At 37.2% G+C, this 12,937-nt stretch overlaps 1 protein-coding gene across 1 annotated transcript; it reads left to right on the top strand.

Moving 5' to 3' along the window:
- The first annotated feature begins 4,568 nt into the window (after positions 1 to 4,568).
- LOC145642316 (nuclear matrix constituent protein 1-like) lies at positions 4,569 to 11,993 on the top strand. Its single transcript, XM_081693448.1, has 8 exons — positions 4,569 to 5,119; positions 6,906 to 7,115; positions 7,507 to 7,760; positions 7,860 to 8,130; positions 8,209 to 8,292; positions 8,461 to 10,526; positions 11,097 to 11,259; positions 11,379 to 11,993. Exons 1-8 carry the CDS (start codon positions 4,934 to 4,936, stop codon positions 11,607 to 11,609), a joined length of 3,465 nt encoding a protein of 1,154 aa, XP_081549574.1. The 5' UTR covers positions 4,569 to 4,933; the 3' UTR covers positions 11,610 to 11,993.
- Positions 11,994 to 12,937: the final 944 nt, after the last annotated feature.

Genomic DNA, 12,937 nt, shown 5'->3' with positions numbered 1-12,937 from the left:
TATCCACATTTTGAATCGTATTCAACTCTTTCTAGCCTAATCAGTACCTTGACTTCACGTTATATGCACCATCCTTCAACGACCATCAAAACATTAAATTTGGGGGGGGGGGGGGGGGAGGAGACAAAGGAATAGTCAGAAGTTTTGCTATACCCTCCTCACAAAAATTGCTGGTCTGAACTTCCAAATCCCGCACCAACCATTGTGATTAATTAAATCACTTACCCTCGATGCAACAGGGTTGACACAATAGCAGAAGAGTTACCCACTAGCCACTCATCACCACACACGTTAATTGCACTTTTATTTCCCACGCTCCACTTGAGAACATCGAGAAGCAACACCTTAGCATTCCACATGCTTCTCCAAGCATAGCTAGGATCATGACCACAACTAGCCCACGAAGATCACAATTTTTAAATTATTTAGCTTTCAAAATTTAATGAATTAGGGTACTCGATTTATGAATATCTAATCAAATAAAAATTAAACATTCAATAGTGTATTGATATATATATATATATATATATATATATATATATATATATATATATATATATATATATATATATATATATATATATATATATATATTTCCTTTTTAAGAACATAGTATATTGAATTCTAAAAGAATAATAACTACGGAGTAATTTGTATAACCCAAAATAAAAAAATAATAATAATTTTGGACCCAAATTAAGGTAAAAAAATGTGCCAAAGCAAAACAAACAAAAACCGGCCCAATCGAAACAATAACATTAGCATGACTGCATGGCCGCCATTTAAAGTTTACAAAGTCGGTGTAATAATACGCAAAAATGAAAAATTGAAAACAAAGAAAATCGATTTGTTGAGCATGGCCGAATATGCACCAGCTTTCTCTCCTCCGATAATGGAGGTTCCCGTTTCAGACATTCCGCCTCCATTTTTTCTTGATGAGGGGGTTAAGACCGAGTTATGGTTGAACGAGAACAATACCTTCATTGATATTGCGAGGGAGGATTTGGGTATGAGATTACAATTGGATCAACTCATACATGACGCAGAGACCATTATTGTCGGCAACATCGTCGAGTTCGATTATGCGGATAAGCTTGCTGGTGATCATGTGGAGTTCTTCATCCGACCCGGCGCTACTGACAGTCAGATCCGGAGGATGATGATGCGTGCTCGAGTGGTCAGGAGGTTGTTGAGTAACTTGAGTTGGTAACCCTAGTTTCATCCTATATTAGGTGTGTTTTGATTTTGGTTGATGTACATTCAACTTACTGTTGCAATCAAAATTTTGGATTTGGAGCTTATTGCATTCTTTAATCCATTATCTATTTCTTAGTTTGATGAAATTTTCAACACTGGTGTTAAATGAATGAGAAGCATTATATGTAATACTAATGCTGAATTGATAGTAATAATTTGAGTATTTGGTAATTTATGTTACATATTTGGTGTGTTGATTGCCCTAGTTTCAACACCTGAGTTATACTATGCAGCAAGGATTTTATGACTTGCAAATAACGCGAATTGCTGATTGTCATATAATTTCAGTGTTAAGGGTCAATTCTTTGACTGCTGGAACTTCTGAATGTTCTCATTTAGCTGTTCAACATTTCTGTGGTATTGAATCAACAGGAGAAGGATTATATGAAATCCTTGGACTTTCTGCTAACATTTCTGTTTTTTCTTACATAAACATAACAAATAAATTAAAGGACTATTTGCATATTTGTTGAGTTAAGACTGTTTGATTCCTGTAGTATGTGTTCTTTGGGTGTGTCATAGATTTTTCTAATGCATAAGTTTGAAGGGTACGTTGTGTGAGCTGCGAAAGCTCGCTGGAGCTTTAATTTGAGTTGATTCAGTTGAAAGAATGGACAGTATATATTAACAAGGTAGAACCTGTTTTTGATGGACAGTCTTTGAATCCTTTTCCTGCATTAACAACTACTCTTCCTTTCTCTCTTTTTATTTCCTGGAACAAGTGGTTACATGGTGGCATTCCCACACCTCGAGCAGCTGTCACTTGCACATTGTCAATCACTGCAAGGGTGCTTACCTCCCTATCTCCTTTCTACTGCACCTCATATTGCCCTCAACTTTGTATCATACTTACAAGCCTCAAGGGACTTGTGCATGATTAAATGTAAAGCATTGATATCTACTGCACCTACTATCATTTGTTCAGAATCGATGAGAAATCATGGTGTCACAGGCTATGCTATGCCAATTTTTTTGTCAGACTGTCTTAATATCGCATTGCCACTCCCTTCTGAAAGTTCATCAGATGCCTGTCACACTTACACATTTGTTTTTTGCAATGAAACCCAAGCATGCCACTGAAGCTTATTATTGGTTTAAAATGTATTATGGTTAGCTGTGCACTTTAGACTTGCATTTTGAGAACTCTTTTCCAACTCTTTAATTCACTGTGTACATCACATAACACAAGTGAATTTACATCAAATCTATCAGAAAGGGACCTGAAAAGGCTTAGTCACTCTTTTGCTTACAAGAATTATTGCACAAAAGTTATCAATTGCCTTGAATTGATATGCATATGTATGGAACTTTCGCATCACTTGATTCTTTCTAGACAACATTATCATAATTCGATTTCCAAGCACTTGTGGAAGAAATTGTGTACATGCTAAAATGAAGTACCGTTTGGAGGTAACATTGCTTGCCTTTGAAATTGGTGCATAGCGCCTATTGATTTCAGCGCATATAGGATGATAATTTAGCAATTAGTTAGAACTTTATAGGATGGTAAAAAGTACCATTATACTCGTAATTGTAATGTAATAATGTAAACCATAAATGCAGCTTGCTTATAAGCAAAAATTATTAAAGTCCTAAATATCTATAAATCGCAATGGAGAATTATGAAGAATTACTTGCTTAATGTTGTCAATTAATGTTAACTTTTCGTAAGATGTAATTTGCTAATAACTTTCTTTCTCTCTATATATATACCGTTGCTAATTATAATAATTATACGATTTTACCATTTTTTAATACATAAACTAGTGTGTACCTCGGGCGATGCCCCGGGTTGCTAGTTTGTGTAATTGTTGCTTTAATTTAACAATTATGTTCGACTATTTGTGTAGTTAGTGTGTGTAGTGGTTCGGGCATTGCCTTGGATGTCACCTTATTTTTTTACATCATATGTATTAATATTTTAATCTTGTGAAAATAAATGAATTATATTACTCCCTCCGTTTTTAAAAACTTGCTCCATTTCTCCATGCGCGGAGTTTTAGGAGAAAATAATAATATATGGATGTAGTGGGGTAAGTGGAAGAATATAAAATTGTAAAAAGCAAAAGTAGTGGAGAGGATTGGAGGAGAGAAAATATGTGCTGGGTCCACTAGGTGAGAGAAATTAGTTAAATATTGTAAAAACTTTTCAAATAAGGAAATGGAGCAAGTATTTAAAAATGGCCGAAAAAGGAAAATGGAGCAAGTATTTAAAAACGGAGGGAGTACTTAATAAATGAAAGGAATATTATAATATTATGTGATACTTAAAACATTAATAATAGTTAGTTGAGATGGTAAAAGTATTATCTATATATATTGGAGGTTATGAGTTCGAATCTTGTTGAAAGCATATTTGTATTATTCAAAAATAATTAAAAGTAGTATAGATGTAAACATTACTATTAACCTAGCATTGAGTCGTTGACTCCTACCATAAACATCTTACAACCCATTCAATAAATATCTCTTAATTAAATTTAACTAGTGTACTTAATAGAGAAAACAGTTTAAGACAATGACACATACAAAATGACATTTTATCAAACAATGACATTTTATAGTATATTTATTAACGAATTGCCTTCAAAGTTACTATTCTTTAGAAGGCACCAAATGCATGTAAGATTTTTGTTGCACATTTTTTTTACCACTTTTGTCCTTTTTTACCGATAAATAACTAAATTCTCCTACCCAAAGAGTAAAGTGCAATTTGCCAAATTGTATAAATGAATAATGAATGATGGCCCTCAAATAAAAAACTATAGTATATTAATTAAATTAAATAATTAACAAAATGGATAATAAAAGTGATTCTTATCCTCATAAAGTCATTCACATCTTCATTTCCCAAAGTTTAAACCTTCCTTTTATTAATTTATTATTTTAAATTTAATAATTTTCATATAATGCTACATAACAGCCCGTCAACACCGTGGCATTTCAATTTCGTATATTCTTTCTTTATCATTCCGTCATCTAAAATGACTAAAATACCCTTAACACCCTTAACACTAATAAGATGGATGAGGGTATTTTCGTCAATTCATCACTTCACCCCAAGCAACCCATGTTCAGTCCAAAAAAGAAGACCGTTATACTTCCCAAATTACCCCTAAAGTAATGCTACAACTCCAAAACAGCCTGAGGATAAAAATGTCTTTTTCACAGCACAAAATTGCTGTCGGACACTTTTTGGTTTTTTTTATATTTTATTTTTATTTTTTACAATTAAAATTAAAAATAAAAAAGTTGAAAAATAAAAAGAAATAAATAACACGAACGTTACTGATCCCCGCGCTCCACGAAAGGTGGCTAAGTAGGAGAGAGAATAAAGTATTTTTCTAGAGAGAGAAAGAACAAAACTTCTTATTAGAGAGAGAAAGTGTTCGTTGGGAGAGACGTTATCGGATTTCAAACGTCTTTCTTCTTCGTTTCGCCGGTGAATTGGATTTTCAACTTTCAAGTCCGGCGTTTTCTGGGGGTTTTATTGTCTTATCCTTTGTTTTTTTCGCCTGATTTCGAAATTCTAGGGTTAGGGTTAGGGTTTTTGGTTGGTTTTCAAGATACTCGAATCTTGATTTGCTTTAACCAAAATTGTTCATCTTTTTTGATGAAGTTGAGTTACTGGGTTGATTTCTGCTGCTGTAAATCGGTTGAATTGTAGTTTGAAGCAATGTTTACACCCCAGAAGAAGGTTTTTTCGGGCTGGTCTTTGTCGCCGAGGAGAGAGAATCAGAAAACTCCAGTGCCGAATTCGAATTCTAGCGCGCGAATTTCTGAAAATGGAGGTGCGATTGTTGTTAGGGATGGAGACGATCTCGAAGATTTGGATGAAAGAACTGCTAAGCTTGAAAATGAGGTGGGTTTTTTTTGGTTAATTAGCTCTGTTTTATCTTAATTACTTAATTTCCCTTTTTTTTTTTTGCATGAATTACGAGTTTTGCTCACCTGGGTTTGCTCTGTTTTTACTTTATTTTTGAGGGTCTTACTTTACTTTTTTCATTATTTTTTGTGTAGATTTGTTTTTTTGCTTAACAATATAAGTACTTCATATTGTTTGCAGTATATTATTAATGAATGTTGGTTCTACTTAAGCGAGGTTGAAAATTAGTTGTTTTTTTTGCCCTTTTTTAATTGGAATTCCCCACCCATATAAAAAGAAGAAGCTTGAAGCTGTGTATGTTGTCAGTGAAGTGTTTGGTGCAGTGGATGTGAGGTGCATTGGGTTATTTGCTTCTTCGTTTGTACCAAAATGTCGATTGACCATCAGTTGGTGGGTATGATGAATATTAGCGGTGGGCATGGGCCGTGCCGGGCCTACCGTGGGCCGTGCCTAGGCGGGCCATGAACAGTGTCGTGCCGGGCCGTGCCGGCCCACGGTGGAGGCGGGCCGTGCCGTGCCGTGCCGGCCTTCAAGCTTCCCCTGTCCACGGCACGGCACGGCCCACCGTGCCGGTCGTGCCGTGCCGGGCCGCCCGTCGTGCCGGCCACCGTGCCGGCCCACGGCTTACCCTTTTTTCTTTTTCTTTTTTAAAAAAAACAATTAAAAAAAACTTTAAAAAAACTTGAATTTTTTTTATGAAAGAAAAAATTGAATTGAATAATTATACAATTTAATATTTGAATTTAATAATTATTAAATTTTTTATGGAGTTAAGTTATATTTGAATTATATTAACGTTTATAGCCGTTGGAGGGAAATAGAGCTGCTGCCAACTAGCCGTTACCCACGGGCCGTGCTGCGGGCCGTGCCTCGGGCCGTGCCGGCGGGCCGTGCCTCGGGCCGTGCCGGCGGGCCATTTCACGGGCTCGTGCCGGGCCGTGCCATTTTTTGTTTTTTTTTTAACGCAGCCCGCACGAGGCACGAGGGGCGTGCCGTCGTGCCGGGCCGGGCCACTCAGCGGGCCGTGCCGTGCCGGGCCATCCTCGGGCCGTGCCCGGGCCGCCCGCGTGCTGACCCGGCCCATGCCCAGCTCTAATGAATATAAGGTGTTGTGACTTGTGGATTTTTTCGGCGAAAATTTAGGAACTTTGGATTTTATAGTTATACCTAAAAACTACTTTGTCTAAGGGGCAGTGATAATAGCCTATTTTTAGGAGCTTAAGATCCTATTGTAGCCTTGTTTAGTTGTTTTTACGGACTATAATTGGATTTATAAAGCTGGTTTGCTGCTTGAATTGATGGTCATTGATTTAGGGAGCAGCTAGTTTTGGGGTAGATTCCTGTCATCATTTATTCTTGTAAGCCTATCTTCTTTTTGGACGCTCATTTTTCTCGTCCGGATTCCACTTCCCCATGGAACAAGGAAAATCCACCTGAATGAGCCCAATTAGTTTCTTGTTTTGAAAAACCCCTGTCTTGGCTACAGAAATTAAAGGTTTCCAGGATTAGCTGAACTTTGTCATTCAATTTACTATGAATAGTCATATTCTGCAAAGTTGGTTGTTGTGAGAAAATTCAGGGGAGTATAGTTAACACTATCTGTCTGGCTTATTATTAGCGAAGTATTTTGGCTCGGTTGTTATTTTATGTGAAGTTTAAAATCTGGTTACTAGTTCTGTGTGGCAACACTTATGCCATGCATGCTAAGTTTTGTGTAGAGGTTTTGTCTGCATGTTTTTGATCATGTGATTGATTCTTACAGTTATTTGAATACCAATACAATATGGGACTTCTCTTGATTGAGAAGAAGGAATGGAGTTCGAAGTTTGAAGATCTTCAGCATGCATTAGCTGAGCAGAAGGATGCACTTAAACGAGAGCAGGCAGCTCATTTGATTGCAATATCTGATCTTGAGAAGAGGGAGGAAGATCTAAAGAAGGCATTGGGTGTGGAGAAACAGTGTGTTAAAGATGTAAGATTTGCCCTCAATTACTCCTTTACTCATTTTACCCTTCGAAGATGAGCCTATGCATTGATTCTTCGTCTGTATTTCAGATATCAATTTGCTTTCTGCCTTTTGTGCTAAATTTGCTTTATTGTTCATTTAGTTTAAACTTGCATTATGAATTATCAATTGGAGCTTTAATGGCATATATCAAACTAGTCATATTTCAGATTTGTGTGCGTGCTTCTGAGTTTGCAGTCCCACCTTATGACTCCTGTAATTTCTTTGGTGTTAGTGGCTGCTTTTTTACAACTCTCTTATTGTCAGTCTGTCATAGACAAACACATTTAGATTTCAGACATTTGGTGGTCATCTTGTATTATAACTGGCTAAAATTGTCAATTGTTGGTTATTGTAGCTGGAGAAGGCCTTGCGGGAGATGCGGTCAGAATATGCTGAAATTAAATTTACAGCTGATTCAAAATTGGCCGAAGCCAATTCTCTGGCAGCTAACATTGAAGAGAAATCTTTAGAAGTTGAAGCAAAACTGCGTGCGGCTGACGTTAAGTATGCAGAGGCAAGCAGAAAGAGCTCTGAAATAGAGAGAAAATTACAAGATTTAGAAAGTCGAGAAAGTGCTCTTCGAAGGGAGCGATTGTCTTTTAACTCAGAGTATGTGATAGACTTGTGTTATATCTCTTATATAAACGGCTATGCTAATGTTTTGTGCTCAATATAACCTAACTAATATATTATTGTTCTTTTCAATAGGAAAGACGCGCATGATGCTACTTTGTCTAAACAAAGAGAAGACTTGCTGGAATGGGAGAGGAAGTTACAAGAAGGAGAAGAGAGATTATGTGAGGCTCGGAGAATCCTTAATCAAAGGGAAGAGAGAGCCAATGAAATTGATAAGGGCTGCAAGCAAAAAGAGTTAGAACTGGCTGAGGTACAAAAGAAGATAGATAAAGCTAATATGGATTTGAAGAAGAAAGAGGAGGATATAAGCCAGAGGCTATCCAGCTTGACTGTAAAAGAGAAGGTGAATTTACTAAATAAACTTGTCTATCTAAATTCTATTTTGTAATAGTTGCTGTTCTGATCGTTTTTGAGCTTGCAGGAAATTGATGCTATGAAATTGAGAATTGAAGGAAAAGAGAAAGAGCTATCTGCTCAGGAAGAAAAACTTAATGAGAGAGAAAAGGTGATTTTTAAATTATTTGGTGATATATTCGTGTCCAAACATTAATGCCTTTTTATGCCAGAGTAATTTGTAACTGCTTGATCAGTAGTGAGTCTGTGTTTGTATAAACAAGCTGTTAAATTGTTGTAGCATTGACTTCTAACTTTATGTTTTTCTCACCTCCTGCAGAATGAGCTCCAAAGTCTTCTTGATGAGCACAACGCTCAATTAGATGCTAAGAAGCAGGAGTTTGAGTTTGAGATGGATAAGAAGAGGAGATCCGTTGATGAAGAATTGAAAGGTAAGGTCGTTGAATTAGAGAAAAAGGAAGCTGATATCAGTCATGCAGAAGAAAAAATCGCAAAGCGTGAACAGGCTCTGGACAAGAAATTGGAGAAGTGTAAGGAGAAAGAGAAGGACTTAGAATCAAAAACCAAAGCATTGAAGGAAAAAGAAAAGATTGCAAGGGAAGAGAATAAACAATTAGAGAAGGAAAAGAAGCAGATAGTGATTGACTCTGAAAACTTACTTAAGCTCAAGGAAGAACTGGAAAATATTAAGGCTGCCAACGAGAAACAGCTGTTGAGGATACAACAAGAGAAGGAAGAGCTTAGAGTGACTGAAGAAGAGAAATCAGAGCATTTGCGTCTCCAGTCTGAATTAAAGCGGGAGATAGATGAATGCAGATCACAGAAGGAAGTACTTTTGAAAGAAGCTGCTGAGTTGAAACAGGAAAGGATGGCATTTGAGCAAGATTGGGAATCGTTGGATGAGAAGAAGGCGGAAGTTGAACGGGAGCTGAAAAAGTTAACAGAAGAGAAAGAGAAATGGGAAAAATGGAGACATTTGGAAGAGGAAAGATTGAGGAATGAGAGTCTGGCTTCTCAGAAGAAGATGGAAAGTGAGCTTAAAGCTTTTGAATTAGAAAAGGATTCATTTGCAGCTCACATGGAGTATCAGAAGTCACTGTTGTCAGAGAGAGAAGAGACCGAGAAGAGAAAGATGATTGATGATCTTGAACGGAAGAAAAGAGACCTCGAGATTGAAATGCGGAAGGTGATTGAAGAGAAGGAAGCAAATCTTTCTGAAAGAGAGCGTCTGTTTGAGGAAGAAAGAGAAAAGGAGCAGAATAATCTAAATTACTTGCGAGAAATAGCTGAAAGGGGAATGGCAGACTTAAAAGAAGAGCAAAGAAGAATTTCAAAGCAGACAGAAGAAGTGGCTGCTAGTAAGAAAGACTTGGAAGGGCGTAGACTTGAAATTCAGAAGGATGTTGATGAGCTTTTTGCTCTTAGTAACAAATTAAAGGATCAGAGAGAGCAGCTTGTAAAGGAGAGGGAGAGGTTCATTTCATTTGTTCAGAGATTTAAGAGTTGTGAACAATGTGGTGAAGTAACCCGGGAATTTATGCTTTCTGATCTTCAGTTTTTAACTGACATGGAGAATAGGGAGATTCTTCCTCTGCCAAAGCTGGCTGAAGATTATATCCGAAACAGCTTTAAGGAGAATCTCCATTCACCTGAGTCCCCTGTTCGTGGAAATGTGGAGTCATTTACCCCAGGGAAAACCGTGTCTTGGTTGCGGAAATGCACACAAAAGATACTGAACTTATCACCTATCAAAAGAGAAGAACCAGCTGCATCAGATGGTTCTCCAGCAGACCAGGATGCTAATGCAGGACTTACTTCTGATAAACATGATAATGTTGAAGAAGTGCAAGAATTGTCATTTAGGATGGCAAGTGATTCATTAGATGTACAGGCAGCAGTTGATGAGAATGTCAGGGAGGTAGAAGGTGATCAAGATCCTTCAGTTGGAGCGTGGGGTAATACTGACAGTGGTAAGGAGCCTGAACCTTCCCAGAACTCAGATCAACACAGAGCTGGAAAGAGAGAAAGGCTCAGAGTCAGGACACGCTCGGTGAAGGACGTAATTAAAGATGCTAAGGACATTGTTGGTGATTCAATTGAACCAAGTGTTAGTGAGCATCCAAATGGTGATGCTGAAGACTCTACTCATATGGATGGTGGGAGTCGGGAGGTTTCTAGTCTTGCAGACAAAGAAAATAGAAAAAAGGGAAGAAAACGCGGTCGTGCTCTCACTTCACAAGCTACCGCAAGTGAGCAGGATGATGGGGAAAGCGAAGGGCGTTCCGACAGTGTTGTGGCTGGAGGTCCCAGGACGAGGCGACGAAAAGTCTCTACAGGTGTGCAAGCGCCTGCTGAAAGACGATATAATCTCCGGAGGCCAAAGAAGTAAGTATTATTATGAATTTTATACTTTTTTCTTCTGTTTAATGTGATGTCAGGGGTTTTAACCTTTAATTTTGCCCCAACTATAAACGATCAGAGACACATTTAAACAAATATAAATAAGTAAGAAGGCAACTACAAATTGCTTGGCCTTTAATTATGATGTATCTTATCCTTAATGCTGTAGTTCCTATGTTTAAGCAACTTTCTATTCTTTGCCTAATTTTGTTTTACCTGTCCATATATTCACAATTTGTTCAGAGTGAAGGGAATCTATGCCTCTTATCTCGTGGTGTATTGTGTTCTGTGTGGTTTTCTAATGAGTTTTGGGTGCTCAAGCGTTTGAACTAGATGTTTATGTGATGGAAACACTCTGCTAAATCTGCAAAACTAGTAAATTAATTCTTGCGTTTGATTTTTCCTAATTATTATTTTTTCAACAAAAATGTTTAGGTATTTCCTTAAAAAATTATGAATTGGTCTCAAGTCAGAGATGGTTTGTCAAATTGTCAGTGTGATTATAATGCATCATGTCAAGGTTTGATTCTTACTTTGGGTTTATGCTGGTTATAGAGTTGCCACAGGCGCAGCTGTAAAAATAGCATCTGATGCAAGTAAAGGTAATGATGAAGAAGATGGACAAAAGGAGATTCTAGATGGAAATTCAAAACCTGGGCCCTCACATTCAGCCGGAGTCGCTAGTGAAGATGGTGCAACGAGTATAAACTTGATGGAGGTGAGGACTATTGTTTGCAATCTTGTATTGTTGCTTTTTCTTAAGCAAATTCTTATCTCAAGTACAGACAAAGAATGTCTATTTTGTACCATCTTAGTGATTTTTTTCATCACTGACAGGTTCAGGTTGAGGAGACAAACATATACACTACTCCTGTACCTAAAAGGAATGTCAAAAGCATTGTGCAGAGTGAAGAGGTAAATGGAACTCCTGATAGACATGGTGAGTATGGTGATGAAGATGGTAGTATTGCGGAGGAAGAGGATGATGATGACAATGATGATGAAGAGGCTGAGCATCCAGGTGAAGCTTCAATAGGAAAGAAGCTGTGGAAATTCTTGACTACATGATGGCACATATAGAAGCATCAATTATCAGCTGATTCAGCGTTTGTTCTTCAATTTCGTCACCATTGATTATTATCCCCTTAATTCTTCCATTCGGGAATGTCCATGTACTTGTGTATTAGCATATTGAACCTAGAGTTGTGAGCCACGGAATCTCTATACAAAGTTTTAGGAAGAGTTCTGTTTAGTCTGTGTCTTGTGCTTTCTGGTAGGAGTAATGGGATGTCTTCTGTCTATTATTTACAGAAGCTTAGACGAGTGTAGTCGTGGGCCTGTGCGTTTTTTTACGCAGGACTTAGCTTACCACATTTTTTTAGTGAATTTCAAATTTGTTTGTATCATTGGTTTGGAGATGATTGAAATCTTTTGCTCATTTTGTATTCTCTTGCTTAATTCTCCCTATGTGAAGACTTTTGCTCTAATTATCGATACCTTGACCTGTGTTCTATCCTCTTTACCAGCTTGGCTATTCTAGGAGAAGTTTACGAGTTAAAAGCTTTGGAGTTTGATGTTATTGAGTAGGGAAAAACTGTAACTTGAAAATTTTACGCATACAAGGAAGCTGGTTAATTTATACAAGTACGAATTAAAATTAAGGACTATGATAAAATGACACTAAAATTTAAGCTAATGTAATGATAATCATGAAATTATTACTCCATTTTTTATTTATTCCAAACTGTGTAAAAAAAACAATGAAGTTGACTTTAGTAATTGTGATTTATGGTTATATAATCCATAAATCAGAATAATACAGATTTGTGCTGTAACCCAAACAGCTTACCAAAGGCCACTTCTTCACCACAGTTGACATTCTGATCTCATAATCATTTTCATTTGCTTGATTTGAGCAGCTATTGATCGTCGAAGAATCAAACATGGAGACCGGAGATATATTTGTCGCGGCATCTGTTCAACTAGTTATCGAAAAACTGGCATCTGTAGGGGTGAGTCAGTTTGTTGTTGAAGGAGGGGTAAAACAACTCGAAACAGACTGCTTTCAAGAATGGGAGAAAATGCTAAGGATGATCGAACCGCTGTTAAGTGAAGCTGAGCAGAGGCAATGTCAAAATAAGCTTATCAAGGTATGGTTAGAAGATTTACAAGACTTGGCTTACGGGTTGGAGGGTATTTTGGATGACTTTGTTGCTCAAACTCGAGAACTTCATGAAATGAACAAGGATATTGGATGTAATAATATTCTTGGGTCAATTAGAAAAAAGGTGTGTATTGATCTATCTCAGCTTTCTTCTTTCTTTCTTCCTTTATTTTATCCTGTTCTATGATTTTGTTTTTATTTACGAAATTTAATGGACGGTCAGGTATTAATG

The sequence above is a fragment of the Chenopodium album genome, chromosome 8 (genome assembly GCF_948465745.1).
Source record: "Chenopodium album chromosome 8, dcCheAlbu1.1, whole genome shotgun sequence".
Classification (NCBI taxonomy): Eukaryota; Viridiplantae; Streptophyta; class Magnoliopsida; order Caryophyllales; family Amaranthaceae; genus Chenopodium; species Chenopodium album.
This window is presented reverse-complemented; position numbering and strand designations above follow the sequence as displayed.

What these genes read in the sequence shown, in the direction of transcription:
- LOC145642316 (XM_081693448.1), top strand. Translation starts at nt 4,934, where the DNA reads ATGTTTACACCCCAGAAGAAGGTTTTTTCGGGCTGGTCTTTGTCGCCG. An exon ending in CTGCTAAGCTTGAAAATGAG is followed by an intron (nt 5,120 to 6,905) that starts GTGGGTTTTTTT and finishes TGATTCTTACAG; the next exon opens with TTATTTGAATACCAATACAA. An exon ending in AACTTAATGAGAGAGAAAAG is followed by an intron (nt 8,293 to 8,460) that starts GTGATTTTTAAA and finishes CACCTCCTGCAG; the next exon opens with AATGAGCTCCAAAGTCTTCT.